Source organism: Mus pahari, chromosome 6, assembly GCF_900095145.1.
Source record: "Mus pahari chromosome 6, PAHARI_EIJ_v1.1, whole genome shotgun sequence".
NCBI classification, from domain to species: Eukaryota; Metazoa; Chordata; class Mammalia; order Rodentia; family Muridae; genus Mus; species Mus pahari.
Window position 1 is genome coordinate 77,086,829 of NC_034595.1, and position 18,096 is coordinate 77,104,924.

The window sequence follows — 18,096 nt, forward strand, 5'->3', positions numbered from 1 at the left end:
TACATACATAGTGAGTTCCATAGAGAGACCCTGTCTAAAACACACACACACACACACACACACACACACACACACACACTCAGACTCACTGATACACACACAAAAAAAGATACTTAGGGAAAGAAATGAGACACACCTTAGAGAATGGTAGGAGAAGCTCACTTAGCTGTCTCTAGCTATACTACTTAGTGTCCATCTAACACAACCTACAGTAAGGCGAGGAAACCTCAATTAATGAATTATCCAAATCAGATAGTCTTTTTTTTTTTTTAATTTATTTATTTATTATATGTAAGTACACTGTAGTTGTCTTCAGACACACCAGAAGAGGGCGTCAGATCTCATTACGGATGGTTGTGAGCCACCATGTGGTTGCTGGGATTTGAACTCAGCACCTTTGGAAGAGCAGTCGGTGCTCTTAACCGCTGAGCCACCTCACCGGCCCCAGATCGTCTTGATCGATGTAGAAGTTTCCAGCAAAATGTAGACAGTTCAATCCTTGGGCAGGAGGTCCTGTATTATATAAGAAAGCTAGCTGAGCACGAACCAGTGCGCAACCCAGTAAGCATTCCCCCCAAGGTTCCTGCCTCTGCTCGTGCTTTGAGTTCCTACCCTAACTTCTCTCAAAGCTGGACCATGACCTGGAAGTGTAAGCTGAAATAAACCCTTTCCCCTCTCAAAAGGCTTTCAGTCATATCTTTTGCTACAGCAACAGAAAGCTAACTAAAACAGATAATTATGTACTCGGTGCCATAATATGTTAAAAGTATTCATTTGCCTTTGATATTCATAGAAGTTTACAGTTAAGATATTTGAGGTAGCGGGGCGTGGTGGCGCACGCCTTTAATCCCAGCACTCGGGAGGCAGAGGCAGGTGGATTTCTGAGTTTGAGGCCATCCTGGTCTACAAAGTGAGTTCCAGGACAGCCAGGGCTACACAGAGAAACCCTGTCTCGAACCCCCCCCCCAAAAAAAAAGAGATTTGAGGTAGGGGAGCAGGGCAGGGGGGGAGGGTATAGGGGACTTTTGGGATAGCATTTGAAATGTAAATGAAGAAAATATCTAATAAAAAAATTTTTAAAAAGAGAAAGTTTTGAGGTTGTTGTTGTTTTGAGACAAGGTTTCTCTATGTAGCCCTAGAACCTACTTTGTAGACCAGGCTGGCCTTGAACTCTTGAGATCCACCTGCTTCTGCCTCCCAAGTGCTGGGACTAAAGGCGTGTGCCACCACACCTGGCTGACTTGTGAGCCTTTCAAAGTGTTGGAATTTTTTAAGCATTCGAGAACTTTTAAAAGCAGACCATGTTTTACACGGGGATACAGCCGTGAGCTTTGGGGTAAAGGGGTGGAAGGTTACTGTCTTTAAATTGACCTGTTTGTGTACCATTGACAAAGGATCGAGCATAGTGCTTGATTTTTAAATCTCAACTTGCCATGATTTAGAATCGCCCAAGCAGCAATTCTCAGTTGAGGAATTATCTTGACTCCCTTAATGGATGTGGAAAGACCCACCCCAGAGATGGGCGGCGCCTTCTGGATGCAGCCCAGATCAAAAGCAGGACATGGAAGAAGGAAGCCTTCTTTCCTGACCTTCCCCGCTGCTGCTAGTAGTCTACCCTGCTGCTGCCACCCCACTTGATTCCTTTGCTCAAGTCAAAATCAGTGTTTCTGAGCTCTCGACATTGACTGAGGACCAGACACCCTCCAGGTCTTCAGTACCACCTTGGGAGTGCCAAGGCACCTAAGGATTTCCCAGGTGGGTTCTCAGTGCTCCTACTTCCTCTGTATTGTGTAAGATAATTTGATAAATTCATGTGTGTGCGGATATATGTGTTCGTGTATATGTGTGTGTGTGTGCGCACGCGCATGCATTCACTAAGTTGCCTCTGTTCGTCTAGAGCAGAGGTTCTCAACAAGGGTCACCTAAGATCATTGGAAAACACAGATGTATATTACAATTCATACCAGTAACCAAATTACAGTTATAAATTAGCAAAGAAAATAATTTTACAGTTGGGGGGGGTCACCACAACATGAGGAATTGCATTAAAGGGTCACAGCACTAGGAAGGTTGAGAACCACTGCTCTAGAGAACCCTGACTAATATACCAATACATACTATTTTGATGATTTTCAAACTTAGAACAACTTTTCCCCTCTCTTTCTGTTTTTTTTGTTGTTGTTGTTGTTGTTGTTTTGTTTTGTTTTGTTTTTTTCGAGACAGGGTTTCTCTGTGTAGTCCTGGCTGTCCTGGAACTCACTCTGTAGACCAGGCTGGCCTCGAACTCGGAAATCTGCCTGCCTCTGCCTCCCAAGTGGATTCTATGGTCTTAATAATTTGTCCAAATGGAATGTCCAAGAGTTTACAGTGCCACACAAGACTGAGCCTANTGGCTGTCCTGGAACTCACTCTGTAGACCAGGCTGGCCTCGAACTCAGAAATCCGCCTGCCTCTGCCTCCTGAGTGCTGGGATTAAAGGCGTGTGTCACCACGCCCGGCCCTCTCTTTCTTGGTAGATGAACTTACAGGGTGGGCTCTGGGGCATTTTGAAAGGGGTTACAACCTGAGAAGATAAAAGCAGGAGCCACTAGGATTGTACAAAGCGGTGAAGGCATGGACCATGGACTGGGGAGGCCAGGGGCGGGGGCGTCTAGTGAGAGTCCTAGAAAACGGCAGGTTTTCAGCCAACAAGGGAAGAAAGCCTGAAGCCAGTGTTACCTGTTCTAGAATCTTGATTCTCCCCGGGGCAGAGGCTTCAGCCACATTCAGTGGGGCGGGACTCCTACCCCACCCCAGCCCTCATTAATTTTCCATGCTTTTTCGTCCTGCTTCGTTTTGATATAAACACTTGAAGACCCCAGCCCTCCCTTGGCCCTGTCTTGTCCCGGGTGCTCTGCCGAGCCTCCAAGCGAGGAGCTCAGGAAATCCGGAGAGAAGGGAGGGTGGCCTCGGGCCAGGTTGCTACAGTGCCCAGCCCTCTAAGACCCCTGAGGCAGGAAGGTCCCTAGCTCACCAGTTTCCCTCAACCTCCTTCCTGAGAGGAAGGGGCTGTCTATGTCCCCCACCCCAAGAGTGAAGGCTCAGCCAAACGCAGCAGGGGAAGCCAGGAAGGTGTCGCAATTCTGGGTCCCCCCCATCCCCCCGCCTGTCTTTAACGACGGGGCTAGAAAGAGAAGTTTCGGGAACTTGCCCCAAGAGGAGAGGAGCGGAGAGAAGAGAGAGCAAGCGTGGGGGCTGGGCACAGCGCCTAGCCCCTGTGTAAGTAGGGGGAGGGCGGAGCCCTGGAGGCCTCAGACCATTCCCCAGCCCTGCTAGGACCGCATCAGGGGACCCAAGGCAAGAGGATCCTTGGGAAATGGAAGTCGCGCGGTGTGTATAGCATCAGGGAGGTCCGACAGCTGGATCTCCTTGGGAACAGGAGCTGAGCTCAGGTATGAAGAATCTCTCCCGGAGTCCCTGTCCCTCAGGTTGGCGTGCTCCGTTTTCAGCCACTTGGCCTGATTCTTCACAGCAAGAATGGCTGTCTCAGAGTCTCTGGGCCTGTTTCCTCCCCGGGTTCCCTTAGCCTCTTAACTTTAAACAGTTGATGCAAGACTTGCCTGAGCTAGCTTTCTGTCGGCCTCTCCACTTCTCTCTGCCTCGCTCCAGCCTGGTTGTTGTCGATGTTGTGGTTGAGGTATGCAGTTCTCATGCAGATGAGGCTTATCACCTTGGTGGCAGATAAGAACCTTGAACTTCTGATCCTCCTGCATCACAAATACCGGTCTGTAGGCCTACACCAGGGGGCCATGCCTGATACTGAATGTGGTACTGGGGATCAAGCCTAGGTCTTTGTGCCTGCTAGACCAGTATTCGACCAACTAAGCTCTAACCCCAGTCCTGGTTGCTTTATGTTTTTGAGATAGGTTTCCACAAGTTGCCCAAACGAGATTTGAATGTCTTCTATAGCACAGGCTGGCCTTGAACTTGTAACACACTTGCCTCCACTTCCAGAGTAATTGGTCTCAGCCCCTTGCCACTGGGCTAGGCTCTGCCTCTGTCTATCTCTATGTATCTCTTTTCCCCAGCCTGTCTATTCACCCATCTATTGCTGCATTGATCCTTTATCTCTACCACACCTCAGGATCGCTCTCCCTTAGTTTATTCTCAACATCCCCTTCCTACCTGTCTTCCCACAGACAGAATTTCAGAAGAGCAGGACAGGAGAAGGGAGCCCAGAGGGAAGGTTGACAATGATGAGCAAAAGGAAAAGGCAGAGAGGATGCCTTAGCTGTCCTGGGACACCAAATCCTGGTGGTTCCGTTGGTTGATTTCCTGCTTTTAGGGCTCATACAGATAGTCCACTGCTTCTGAGAGCTTGTTCCTCGAGCACTGTGCCAAGGGCTTTCATCTTAACTGTCTCGCTTCATCGTTATAGCATTGCTGAGACATGAGTGGTATTGTTAAGCCCCTTTTCCCAAATGGAGAAATTGAGACTCAGAAAGGTGAAGTAACTCATCCAAGTTCACCAGGCAGGTAAGTGTCGGAGCCAGAGTCAGAACTGGGCTCCCAGCCTCTTTGCACACTTCTTCCCTAGACAATAGACATAGGCTCCAGCAGGCCCAAGCTCCTACTCTACTGGGGCCACCTCCCAGGGCTTCCATAGGGGACTCTTCTGATGTTAAAACATGCCAGCCCCAGGCAACCTAGAGTGGAGGCCTGATCTCTGCTGTTTCCTGCTCTTGACGTAAGCCTGTGGGAAGGATACAGTGGTACCAGGTATGAACTAGGCCTACTACAACCACGAGTGAGTGGAGAGGGGAACCAGCATCCTGAGCCCTGTGGGCTAAGTCTTTCCCACTCAGTGTGGACATGTGGACATGTGTGTGTGCATGTGGACGCAGGAGATGATCAAACTGGTATGTTGATGTGAGGTTATTGTCTGAGGTTTCCATTGCTATGATAGAACACCCTAGCCAAAAGCAACTTGGAAGGAAAAGGTTGATTTCACCGTACACTTCCAGGCAACAGTCCATCGCTGAAGGAAGTCAGGGCAGGAATTTGAGACAGGAACTGATGCAGACACCATTGAAGAGTGTTTCTACTGGCTTGTCCCCCATGGTTTGCTCAGCCTGACTTCTTATAGCACGGGAACCACCCGTCCAGGGGTGACACTACCCACAATGATCTGGCTCCCCCCACATCCAGCGTCCATCAAGAAAATGTACCTACCCCAGGCTTGCCCACAAGCAAATCTGGTAGAGGTATTTTCTCAACTGAAGTTTCCTCTTCCCAAATGACGCTAGCTTGTATTAAATTGAAACACAATTAGCCAGCACAGTTACAAAACAAAGATTGGTAAACAGATGGGGGGGTGGCAAGAGGGAAGAAAAGCTTGCGCCCCTCCTAGCTCAGATTCCTGTTCTTTCTAGGAGGCAGATTTGACCTTGGCAGTGTGTTGCACACACGGACATTTCCTTGATCCCCTGGTGAGGGGAAAGCCATTGATTTGAACCATTTCATGTCTTTCTCTTGAAGGCAGTACAGGCCAGTGTCACCCCATGTTGCAAACACTGAGATCCAGGGGTCAGGTATCCTGCCCAGATACTGGCTGAGCAAGGCTCTGGCTGGCAAAACCTGTTATTAACCATCTCTCACTGCCTCCAGGTAAGCACCAAGCTGGCAAAATGGTAGGGCTGGGAGCCTGCACCCTGACTGGAGTTACCCTGATCTTCTTGCTACTCCCCAGAAGTAAGTCAGGGGCTGGGGAGGACGATTATAAGGGAGGTATTGGTCGTCCCCCCCCCCCCAAGCTGCTGTGCGCCAGACCCTGGGAGTGTGGCAGTGAACAAAACAGCCAAAACCTCTACATCACAGAGCTTCGAGGCAGCAGGGCAGTTACGACTAATTACAAAGAGATGTCAGAAAGCCAGGATACAGTCTGGCTCACCAGGATGCCCATATGCTAAGCTGGTGAGAGAGGGTCTAAAGAGCACCATGAAAAGGAGGCAGCAGGGCGAAGATCCACGGATGGGAGAGAGCATATTGTTTCCCCAGGAACAGACTATGTGTCTGCAAGCAGAAACCACGGTCAGAGCTGAAACAGTGAGTGAGGCCAGGAGCTACGTGAGGGATCTGGAACTCCATCCTGACCTTGGCTCCCTGTCCTGACCTGACGGCTACTGTTCTTCACAATTGTGTTAGAACGTCTGATTCTCTTAGCCAGGCGGAGGTAGAGCAAGCCTTTAGTCCTAGCGTTTGGGAAACAGAGGCAGACAGATCTCTATGAGTTCTAGGCTAGCCTGACCCACAAAGTGTGTTCCAGGACAGCCAAAGAGTCAAAGAGAAAATCTGTCTCAAATAAATGAAACAAAATAAAATAAATAAATAAACAGATAGATAAATAAGGAAAAGGAGCCTGGTGCTGACCTGCCGTAGACAAGCACTGAGAATTATTATCAGCAGTCAGGGCCTTGATAATGCCAGTCACCTAGCCAGGGGAGGCTGGAATATGGCGGAGATGTGACAACAGCCCACAAAACTGAGGAAGTTCCTTTGTGGGGGTGTGTGTCTGGGTTTAGCAGATTAGTGGTAGTTCTGGCTAGGAGATAAGGCTAAACATAGAAAGCTAACCTACTATCCTGCCCTATACTAGGGCCTCTTGTTACATGCTTGTTACATGCTAGCATCCCTGCAGCTTTGCGGAGGTACTAGGTAGGATGTAAGGCACGACTGGACCACCCCACAGGGACAGCTCTGGGATCTAACTGGTGAAAGCTGTTTTATTCGGTTTCTTTTCTTTTTTTTCTTTATTTTTTTTTTTTTTTTTTTTTTTTTTTTTTTTTTTTTTGTTGTTGTTGTTGTTTCAAGACAGGGTTTCTCTGTGTATCCCTGGCTGGCCTTGAACTCACTCAGTAGACCAGGCTGGCCTTGAACTCAGAAATCCGCCTGCCTCTGCCTCCCGAGTGCTGGGATTAAAGGCCTGCACCACCACTCCCAGCTTTGTTTGGTTTCTTAATCTCCATTCACAGATGAACGAAGTAAGGCACCTGGGGTCCCAGTTACACATACCAGGATCACTAACAATAAGTAAGACACACAGTCTAGCCCCAAGTGTCCAGGCCCACCCACCACCCCAGCCTGCCTTTCTTTACAGACAGTCACCTTCAAAGTGGCACAATCACAAAGGGCTCCTTTTTTTTTTTTTTTAAACATCTATTTATTTATTTATTTATTTATTTATTTATTTATTACTTATTTAATGTATATGAATACACTATTGCTATCTTCAGACACATCAGATCGCATTACAGATGGTTGTGGGCCACCATGTGGTTGCTGGGAATTGAACTCAGGACTGCTGGGCAGTGGTGGCTCATGCCTTTAATCTCAGTACTTGGGAGGCAGAGGCAGGCAGATTTCTGAGTTCGAGGCCAGCCTGGTCTACAGAGTGAGTTCCAGGACAGCCAGGACTACACAGAGAAACCCTGTCTCTGAAAAAAACAAAAAAAAGAACTCAGGACCTCTGTAAGAACAGTCAGTGCTCCTAACCGCTGAGCCATCTCTCCAGCCCACACAAGGGGCTCTCAGAAACTAATCTGAATCTGACAAAGATTGCTGCGGCCTTGGGGGTTCTTATCACTATGAGTGTGGTTTTCGCCACCCAGTCCCTCCGTAGTGGGGAAGTGGAGCTGGCTAGGAGGGAGAGATTATATTCCGAACTGCATTCTGGGAGGGGACAGGATGCAAAGGTTCACACAGTGGGGAGTATTCACATCACGGGGAGGATGTTTACACGGTGGGGAGCATTTGTACCACAGGGCATTCACACCATGGAGCCCACTCACAGGATTCGAAGTGTTCATATCCCCGGGGAGTGTTCACACCTAGGGGTGGAGGGTGTTCACACCATAGAGAGGGTTCACACTGTAGGACAAAGTTCAGAGCTACTTTGCTCTGCTGAGCCCATGGATAACCATTTATGGGCACGAGGTTGTCTCTGTCTCTCACTATAGTACATCTTGAGCTCTCACACAGCCCCCGGGTCCTGATGGGAGGGTAAACAGACAGGAGAGCTATGAGGCTGGAAATCCAAAGGTCTTGACGAAAGAGTCCTCCAGGGCCCACCCTCTACCAATTCAGGTCTGGAGAGCTGCGGACACATCAGGATCTCACCCCCTGTTGTCCGCCTGGGGGACCCTGTCTTGGCCTCCTGCACAGTCAGCCCAAACTGCAGCAAACTGGACCAACAGCCAAAGATCCTATGGAGACTGCAAGATGAGCCCAACCAACCAGGGGACAGACAGCATCGTCTGCCTGATGGGACCCAGGAGTCCCTCATCACTCTGCCTCACCTGAACTACACCCAGGCCTTCCTCTTCTGCTTAGTGCCATGGAACGACAGTGTCCAAGTCCTGGATCAAGCTGAGCTTCGTGCAGGCTGTAAGTCCCTCCAGCCATCTACCCATCTGCTTCCAATGCCCCTCTGCCAAAACCAGGGAGAGCTAAGATCTCGCTCAAGTAGCCCTTTGTGAGTATGACAGAAGGTGTGGTTCTTCCTATCATTCTATAATTCTCCAATGAAGAAGCTGACATCTGGCAAGGGCACCAATAGGAAGGCCATACCCACAGGGGTCCTTGTAGAACCAACCACTTGACTATTTGGCTGTTTAGCAAGCTCAGGTTCTTGGCCATAAGAGGGGCTTACTTCCAGCTCCTCCTCAGTCTGGTCCCAATTTTCCTTCCAAATTGAGCAGGATGGAGTTTGTGCCAAGCTGAGATATAAAGAACAAATAAGAACCAAGGCATGATACTACCTCTCTAATCCCAGCCGAGGTTTTCAAGCAGGGTTTCTCTGTGTAATAACCCTAGCTGGTCTGGATTCAGAGTTCTGTCTGCCTCTGCCTCCCTAATGTTAGAATTAAAGGTGTGCAGGTGTGCACCACCACCGACTGTTGAATGCACACCCCAGCCTGCCTCCCAGGATCTCTATGATCTTTGAGAGTTCCAGCGCAGATAGACCTTGTCTATCCCATCCCCTCAAAAAGAAATGGGTGCCAGGGTTGAGGATGTAGCCCTGTAATAAAACACATACTCATCAAGAGCAAGGTTCTGGGTTCTAATGACGCAATGACAGAGCCAGGCATGGAGTCATACTTCTGTGGTCCTAGTGCTACATGGAAACTGAGACAGGAGGATGGTGAGTTAGAAAGTAGCATAGACTGTATCACGAGTCCTGTCACAGCAGAATCGCAGTGAACACAGTTGGGAGCAGCCTATACAGAGGAAGTCACTTAACCCTTGTATGCACTGCTTTTCTTTTGCTATGACACAACACCAGGACTAGGAAAACTTATAAAAGACAGCCTTTAATTGGCCTTATGGTTCCAGACAGTCACAACAGCAGAGCAAAAGCTCGGTGACAGAAGCAGCCGAGAGTTTACATCTTGAAGAGCAAGCAGGAGACAGAGGACTAATTGGAGATAGGACAAATCTTTTGGAACCTCAAAGCCCACCCTCAAGGCACACACCTCCGCCAAGGCTTCCAGAATAGTTCCACTAACTGGGAACTAAGTATTCAAACATGAGCCTTTGGGGTCCATTCTCAATGAATCCACCACAGAAGTCTAGGAGAGCCATGTGGTATCACACGTCTTTAATCCAGAACTCAGGAGGCAGAGGCACGTGGATCTCTTAGTTTGAGGCTAGCAGCCTGGTCTTCAGAGTGAGTTCCAGGATAGCCAGGGCCACAGGGAAACACTATCTGGGAAGAAAAAGAAGGAGGAGGAGGAAGAGGAGGAGCAGGAGGAGGAAGAGGGGGAGGAGGACAAGGAGGAGGAAGAGAAAGAAACCTAGGAGAGAGAAATGTATTAGCATTACCTCCTCTTTACAGATAAAGAAACTGAGGCAGAGAGCAGTTCAGTCACTTAAGGATAAAATGGCTAATGAATGACTAACCAAACCATAATAAGACTCAGGCTGTACTGTCACCGACACAGGGGCCACCAGGTTGCTGAGGGTCTAGGATGCCTACTCCTCACAGGTCCACGCTACAGAAGGAGCAGTCCAACAAGGAAGCAAGGCCACAAGTACACACACACACACACACACACACACACACACACACCATGAGGGCTCCTAATGTTCTTCTCACCCTATCCAGATCCCCCTGCCAGCCCCTCCAACCTATCCTGCCTCATGCACCTCACCACCAACAGCCTGGTCTGCCAGTGGGAGCCAGGCCCCGAGACCCACCTGCCCACCAGCTTCATCCTAAAGAGCTTCAGGTATGTAGGATCCCCATGACAGCCCCTTCCTCCAGGTCCTTTGGGGCACAAATCCCTGTAGGGGTGAGAAGCTATGGTGAGGTGGGGGATGGGGGTGGGTAGGGTGGAGGGCAGAGAAAGAGAGAGAAGAGAGAGAAGATCCTTGCCTTCTTCCTCTGCTTGGCACCAAAGCCCAGCCTGTTGGCAGGAGCCGCGCCAACTGTCAGTACCAAGGGGGCACCATCCCGGATTGTGAGGCCAAGAAGAGGCAGAACAACTGCTCCATCCCCCGCAGACACTTGCTCCTGTACCAGAATATGGTCATCTGGGTGCAAGCAAAGAATATGCTAGGGTCCAGCGTGTCGCCAAAGCTGTGCCTCGACCCCATGGATGTTGGTGAGTGACACTGGGTGTGTGAAAATGGAGAAGTCCCCAAATTGGAAGACCCAGGGGTGCATAAGGAGGAAATACAGACATAGGCACAGACAGAGAGATTTTGAAAGACCTGGAGAGAGGCAGAAAAGAGAGAAATGAGGACCAGAGGCTATGGACATGTTCTTTCTTTTATCTTATTTATTAATTAGGGTTTTTTTTAAGATTTATTTATTCATTTTATGTATATGAGTAGACTATTGCTCTCTTCAGACACACCAGAAGAGGGCATCAGATCCCATTATAGATGTTTGTGAGCCACCATGTGGTTGCTGGGAATTGAACTCAGGAACTCTGGAAGAGCAAGCAGCCAGTGCTCTTAACCACTGAGCCATCTCTCTAGCATGAGTTGCTGGGAATTGAACTCAGGACCTCTGGAAGAGCAGTTTGTGCTCTTAACCACTAAGCCATCTCTCCAGCCCTATTCATTGGTTTGTCAAGACAATGTTTCTCTGTATAGCCTTGGCTGTCCTGGAAATTGCTGTGTAGACCTGGCTGACTACAAAATGTGTCACCACCACCTGCCTCATCTTATTTACTTATTTAGCTATTTATAGGGGCAGCACACACATATATACACGTATGGAGGCCAGAGGAGCTTTCTGGAGCCATTCTCTCTCCTACCTTGAAGGCAGGGTCTCTCTTGTCTCTGATGCTGCTCTTGGCTCCAGGCAATATAACCTGGAAGCCTCAGACTGATTTTCCTGTCTCCATCTCCCAGTTTGCTGCAGTACTGATGGTATTACAGATAGACGCCATTACATTAGACTTTTTTGTTTTTTTAAAGATTTATTTATTTTATTTATGTGAGTACACTGTAGCTGTCTTCAGACACACCAGAAGAGGGCATCAGATCCCATTACAGATGGTAGTGAGCCACCATGTGGTTGCTGGGAATTGAACTCAGGACCTCTGGAAGAGCAAGCAGCCAGTGCTTTTTTTTTTTTTTTTTTTTTTTTTCAAGACAGGGTTCCTCTGTATAGCTCTGGCTGTCCTGGAACTCNCTCTGTAGACCAGGCTGGCCTCGAACTCAGAAATCCGCCTGCCTCTGCCTCCCAAGTGCTGGGATTAAAGGCATGCGCCACCATGCCCAGCGCAGCCAGTGCTCTTAACCGCTGAGCCATCTCTCCAGCTTTTTCTTTTTTAAAATGTGCATTAGTGTTTTGCCTGCATGTATGTCTGAATAAGAGTGTCTGATGCCCTGGAACAGGAGTTACAGACAGCTGTGAGCTGCCATGTGGTTGCTGGGAATTGAACCTAGGTCCTCTGGAAGAACAGTCAGTGTTCTTAACCACTGAGCCATCTCTCCAACCCTGCACTGGGTTTTTGGAGATGAGTTTTGAGGCTGTGTTGTCAGGCTTGCATCGCTAGCTGGATCTTTTTACCCAATGATCCATCACCCCAGGTTTCAGCTTATTCCTTAACGTGCCCCCACCTCATGCAAAGCTGTGGAGGTCCTAAAGATAGACAGGGCATTTGAAGAAGCCTCAAAGGCCCCACCCTCGGAATAGTACAACAATTTCAGTGGCAAAATAAATAAAATACGATATCAGGTGATTTTAAGACATTGACAGCTAACTAGACCATTGGAGGAGCTGAGGGAGCAAGCCCCTAGATAGCTAGAAAGAAAACAGTGTAAGTAGAGGTAACAACCTAGGAAGAAATACAGACACCCATACCCAAGCACAGCTAGAGATCACAGCAGCAGAGAAAAGGAGACTGAAGGAAAGGGGAGCTAAGCCAGAGCCCTCTCCATCAGGCAGGGAAAGTTTGACAACCCCACCTCCTGCAGTGAAATTGGAGCCTCCCATGCTGCAGGCCCTGGACATTGGCCCTGATGTAGTCTCTCACCAGCCTGGCTGCCTGTGGCTGAGCTGGAAGCCATGGAAGCCCAGTGAGTTCATGGAGCAGGAGTGTGAACTCCGCTATCAGCCACAGCTCGAAGGAGCCAACTGGACTCTGGTGAGGCCTAGAACAGCCTGGAGATGGAGGTGGGGGATGGAGAGAGGGCTAGTTGGATTTAGTGTCACCTCCCACACACCAGGTGTCCCACCTGCCTTCCAGCAAGGACCACTTTGAGCTCTGCGGGCTCCATCAGGCCCCAGTCTACACCCTACAGATGCGATGCATCCGCTCATCTCTGCCTGGATTCTGGAGCTCCTGGAGCCCTGACCTGCAGCTGAGGCCCACCATTAAGGGTGAGAAGCCAGGAGAAGCCTTCAGAGCTCAGTTCAGGACCCAGCCCATCTGCCCTCCATCAAAACCCTCTCATCTCGGGGCTGCAGAGACGGCTCAGTGGTTAAGAGCACTGACTGCTCTTCTAGAGGTCCTGAGTTCAAGTCCCAGCAACCACATGATGGCTCACAACCATCTGTAATGGGATCTGATAACCTCTTCTGGTGTGTCTGAAGACAGTGACAGTGTACTCATATAAATTTAAAACAAAAACTAAAAGCTCAAAAAAATGAATGTCATAATTTTTTTTAAAAAGATTTATTCAGGGGCTAGTGAGATGGCTCAGCAGTTAAGAGCACTGACTGCTCTTCCAGAGGTCCTGAGTTCAATTCCCAGCAACCACATGGTGGCTCAAAACCATCTGTAATGGGATCTGTAATGGTGTGTCTGAAGACAGCTATAGTGTACTCATATACATAAAATAAATAAACCTTTGAAAAAAGATTTATTTATTTATTTATTTTGTATATATGACATACTAAAAGAGGGTATCAGATCATATTGTAGATGGTTGTGAGCCACCATGTGGTTGCTGGGAATTGAACTCAGGATCTCTGGAAGATGAGTCAGTGCTCTTAACCACTGAGCCATCTCTCCAGCCCCAAATAGTCATACTTTAAAAAAACAAAAAAACAAAAACAAAACCACAAAATTCTCTCATCCCGTCTATCCATCTACATCCTCCCCCATCCATTTACAGCCCCCACCATCAGACTGGACACATGGTGTCAGAAGAATCAACTGGATCCAGGGACAGTGAGTGTGCAGCTGTTCTGGAAGGTGACTCTCTGAGACCCCCTCCAACCCTCCTAACAGAGTCCCCAAAGTAGGGCTCAAAAACTGCAGTGTGCCTGGGAGGTAGTTTGCAAGCCCTTTGCACATACTGCAGAAGCTGGGTAGTGGCCTTGGGGAGAGACTGCAATGCAGGGTTCTGGGGTGGGTCACCTGTACCCCAAAGGGTCCACTCAGAATAGTTCAGCAAGTGCTGTCTGGCTTCTTCCTTCTTTCTCTCCTAGTTCTTGCCACAGGGGAAGAGAGGGAGGGGGAGGAAGGACTTAGGGCCCAGTTCTTATGACTGGTCCACGCCTCTCAGGTACTGACTGATTCACACCACAGTGAACTAGACAACTCCCTCACCACGTTCTTCCTCACCCACCGCAGCCAACGCCCCTGCAGGAAGACAGTGGACAGATCCAGGGCTACCTGCTGTCCTGGAGTTCCCCAGATCAGCAAGGGCAGGACATACACCTTTGCAACACCACGGAGCTCAGCTGTATCTTCCTCCTGCCCTCAGAGGCCCAGAATGTGACCCTTGTGGCCTACAACAAAGCGGGGACCTCTTCACCTACTCCAGTGGTTTTCCTGGAGAACGAAGGTAAAGGGGCGGGGGAGGCTGGCAGCTGAGCAGCAGAGAGCAGTGTGGGAATTTGGAGGTTGGGACTGCCTATGTGCCTACCTGTCTAGTCAACCACTTGCTAACAGAGTGGCCTGGACAGGTGACTTCCTTTCCTGGCCCCTGTCACCTGCAGGTGTATGCACTGACATTGCCTCTGGGGGGTGGGGGTGGGGCAGTAAACTTTGAGCCAACTTTTTAATTATTCTTCTTCTTAGCCAGAACTAGGTTAGTCTGGGAGAATATACATACCAGCATATGCATGTTGTACATATGGATGGATGGATGGATGGATGGATGGATGGATGGATGGATGGATGGATGGATGGATGGACGGACGGACGGACGGATGGATAGATGGATGGATGATAGAGAAAGTAAGATTCCCGCTTACAAGTTGTGTGTATGAATATAGCAGCTGGCAGACAACCTCAAATGTCATTCTTAGGGTGCTGTGTACTTTTTTTTTTGGAGACAGGATTTTCCACCAGTCTGAAATTCACTGATTAGAATCTCTGTCAGGGTTCTACCTGCCTCTACTTCCCCTGTGCTGGGGTTATAAATGCCACACACCTGTTTCATTTGCTGTTGTTTCCATATGGAAACTGGGGACCAAATTCACTGCTTGCCTTACAAACACTTTACCAATTAAATGATCTCCCCAACCCTGAACTTTGTACTTTGTTTAAAATTTGATCATGTATTTTATGTATATGAGCACCCTGTCTTCTTGTAAGAAGGAGGAATCAGATCCCATTACAGATGGTTGTGAGCCACCATGTGGTTGCTGGGACTTGAACTCTGGACCTCTGGAAGAGCAGCCAGTGTTCTTAAACTCTGAGACATCTCTCCAGCCCCTGAGCTGTGTGATCTTTAGTAAGCCTCTCAGCCTCTCTGTTTCTCCCATTTTTACTCGTTGATAAAATGGCAACAACTATAGAACCTCCCTGGTATGACTGTTGAAGAGCTCGGTGAATCACATATATTAAGCTAAATGGTGCCGGGCTCTGTGCTAGGCTTGTCCTGTGCACCTTCCTTTAACACACAAGCCTCTACAAAGTGGGAATTTTTTTGTCTTCACTTCCCCTTTACAGATGTGGAGCTTGATGATCAGGTATTGACATACCCTGGATCACAGGTGCTCAGGTGTTAACATATCTTGGATCACAGGTCTGTCGGTAGCAAAGGCAGGGTTTGGATCCAAGTGTCTGGTACTGAGGCCTGCATACTTTTCGTCTTCACTCCAATTCCCTGCTTTATCTCCAGGTCCAGCTGTGACCGGACTCCATGCCATGGCCCAAGACCTTGATAGCATCTGGGTAGACTGGGAAGCCCCCATCCTTCTGCCTCAGGGCTATCTCATTGAGTGGGGCATGAATTCGCACAGCTACAATAACAGCTATAAGTCCTGGAGGATAGAACTTGACGGGAACATCACTGGAATTCTGTTAGAGGGTGAGGTGGGCCTGGGGCAAAGGAATGGGCTGAGGGATAAGAAGAAGGAACAGAGGGAGGGGTGCTTGTCTAGAGGTAGCTGGAACCTCCCTGTAGAGGCAGCCTCCCCAGCCTTTTCTGAAACCTTACATGGGGAAAGTTCTTCCTCCCCAATAGTTCTCTGTTCCACGTTCCCTTTGTGACCTCCCATAGTCAAAATCAGGCCGTGCAGAAATGGGAGTCTGAGGCTGAGGTTAGCAGAGGTTAGCCCCCACCCTCAGTGCTGTCCCGTTTTCTCTCTGCAGACAACATAGATCCCTTTCAGCTCTACAGAATCACAGTGGCTCCCCTGTACCCAGGCACCGTGGGACCCCCTGTAAATGTCTACGTCTACGTTGGAGAGAGAGGTTGGTCTACCGGCAGTATTCCCAGAATCCTCTCCTCTCTCCCTATCTGGGCTCTAGCGATGGGGAGGATGGGGATAAACATACTCTTCTACTTCTGGCCTCTGAGGCAGGTGTTTTCCAGCATGGCTCACAGTGGGCTCCCCCAAAGCTGGGCGGAAGGTGGGGTAGTAGACAGGGAGCTGTGAACTGGAGAGAACGGGGGTTGGAGCCAGTTTCACGGAATCAATCCATAGCCTCAACAGAAACCCAAGGTCACATCTGAAAGAATTGAACCAAGTATTCAGAGGGTGAAGAGCTGATACCAGACATCAAATCTGATAAAAACCAGACGTGGCAGAAATCAGACAGCAGCTAGAACCGGATTCAAACCCAGGCTCCGCTTCTGGGAGCCATAAACTGAATTCACATGACATCATGGTGGGGTCTACCTCTGACCCTAGCAACTCTGATGAGGTAGCATTGTGATTTGGGGGACAGCCTGAGCCATGTGAGATTTCCCCTGCCCCCCAAACACAGTGCACTCTTAGAAGGGATATCTATCTATCTATCTATCTATCTATCTATCTATCTATCTATTGATAGCTATCTCTTCCTCCCCCCCCCCCATTTGATTTGATTTGGAATTTTGTGTTTGATTTTGTTGGTTTTGCCGTTGCTTTAATTCACTTACTATGTGTGAGTGACGTCTGTGAATGGACGCACACGTGCCAGAATGCCTGTGGAGGCCAGAGGACAGCTCTGTACACTCAGTTCTCTCAGTCCACCTTTGTGTGGTGCGCTAGTTTTCATTATCAGTGTGATGGAACCTCGAGTCACCTGGTCTAGGGGACCTCATTTGAGCAACTGCCCATATCATAGTGGCCTGAGATCACTTCTATGAAAAATCATCGTAATTGATTGATGGCTGGTGTGGGAGGGCGCAGCCCACTACAGGAAGCGCCATCTCCACTGAGGCGGTGGATATGGCTACATAAGCAAGTCAAAGAGCTGGTCAGTGTTAGCATTCCTCCTCCATGGGTTCCGCTTCCATTTCTCCTTGGACGTACTCTTTGACTACCCTCAACAAGGAGTTAAGACTTTGGTCCTGGTCAAAGAGCATGCAGGCTCCAGGGATGGAACTCAGGTCTCTAGCCTTTGCCAACTGAGACATTTTGTCGGCTCCCTTTATAGGCGTTTTAGAATTGAATTTCCGGCCATAGCCCGGGCTGGCCTCAAGTACACTGCAATCCTCCTGCCTCAGTCTTCAGTGTGCTAGGATTAAAGACATGCACAAGCACACTCATCTCCTTGAGTTCTCACCTCTCGTTCATCTATAGTACGTCCCAGATCCTGAGTCCAGTTAGGCTCACTGGCCCTGGTTCTATCAGCCCTTCCACCTCCTCTCTCTCTCTCTCTCTCTCTCCACAGCTCTTCCTCAGGCTCCAGAGCTACATCTAAAGCATGTTGGCACAACCTGGGCACAGCTGGAGTGGGTACCTAAGAGCTCTTGGCTGGGGATGGTACCCCTCACCCACTACACCATCTTCTGGGCCGATACTGGGGACCACTCCTTCTGTGAGTCGATCCTTAGCTCCCCACAAACCCAGGAGTCCTAGAAGGGGTGTTCCTTAGCACATACAGGGGTGTGTTAGCACCACAAATTGATCATATGTTCCACCCACAGCCGTCACCCTGAACATCTCCTGCCATGGCTTTGTCCTGAAACACTTGGAGCCTGCCAGTTGGTATCATGTCTACCTCATGGCCACCAGTCGAGCGGGGTCCACCAACAGTACGGGCCTTACCCTGAAGACCCTGGCCCTAGGTAAGAGGCCGGGACGGTGTTCGCTGTTGGGAGGGTACCCCACTTTGTCTCTCAAAAAATCCTGCCGGGCGTGGTGGCGCACGCCTTTAATCCCAGCACTCGGGAGACAGAGGCAGGAGGATTTCTGAATTCAAGGCCAGCCTGGTC

At 49.2% G+C, this 18,096-nt stretch overlaps 1 protein-coding gene across 2 annotated transcripts in view; it reads left to right on the forward strand.

Moving 5' to 3' along the window:
- The first annotated feature begins 5,446 nt into the window (after positions 1 to 5,446).
- The window catches only part of Csf3r (colony stimulating factor 3 receptor), a 17,424-nt gene continuing 4,774 nt past the window's right edge, over positions 5,447 to 18,096 (forward strand). Inside the window, exons 1-12 of one of the 2 annotated variants that reach the window (XM_021200952.2) lie at positions 5,447 to 5,730; positions 8,122 to 8,421; positions 10,142 to 10,265; positions 10,453 to 10,640; positions 12,469 to 12,638; positions 12,721 to 12,874; positions 13,612 to 13,691; positions 14,073 to 14,286; positions 15,571 to 15,759; positions 16,044 to 16,145; positions 17,553 to 17,699; positions 17,809 to 17,949. In XM_021200952.2, coding sequence (XP_021056611.1) covers positions 5,667 to 5,730; positions 8,122 to 8,421; positions 10,142 to 10,265; positions 10,453 to 10,640; positions 12,469 to 12,638; positions 12,721 to 12,874; positions 13,612 to 13,691; positions 14,073 to 14,286; positions 15,571 to 15,759; positions 16,044 to 16,145; positions 17,553 to 17,699; positions 17,809 to 17,949 — 1,873 coding nt within the window. In that variant the 5' untranslated portion in view covers positions 5,447 to 5,666. The remainder of the gene's footprint in view (positions 5,731 to 8,121; positions 8,422 to 10,141; positions 10,266 to 10,452; positions 10,641 to 12,468; positions 12,639 to 12,720; positions 12,875 to 13,611; positions 13,692 to 14,072; positions 14,287 to 15,570; positions 15,760 to 16,043; positions 16,146 to 17,552; positions 17,700 to 17,808; positions 17,950 to 18,096) is intronic. The other variant, XM_021200953.2, reaches the window with a different exon arrangement.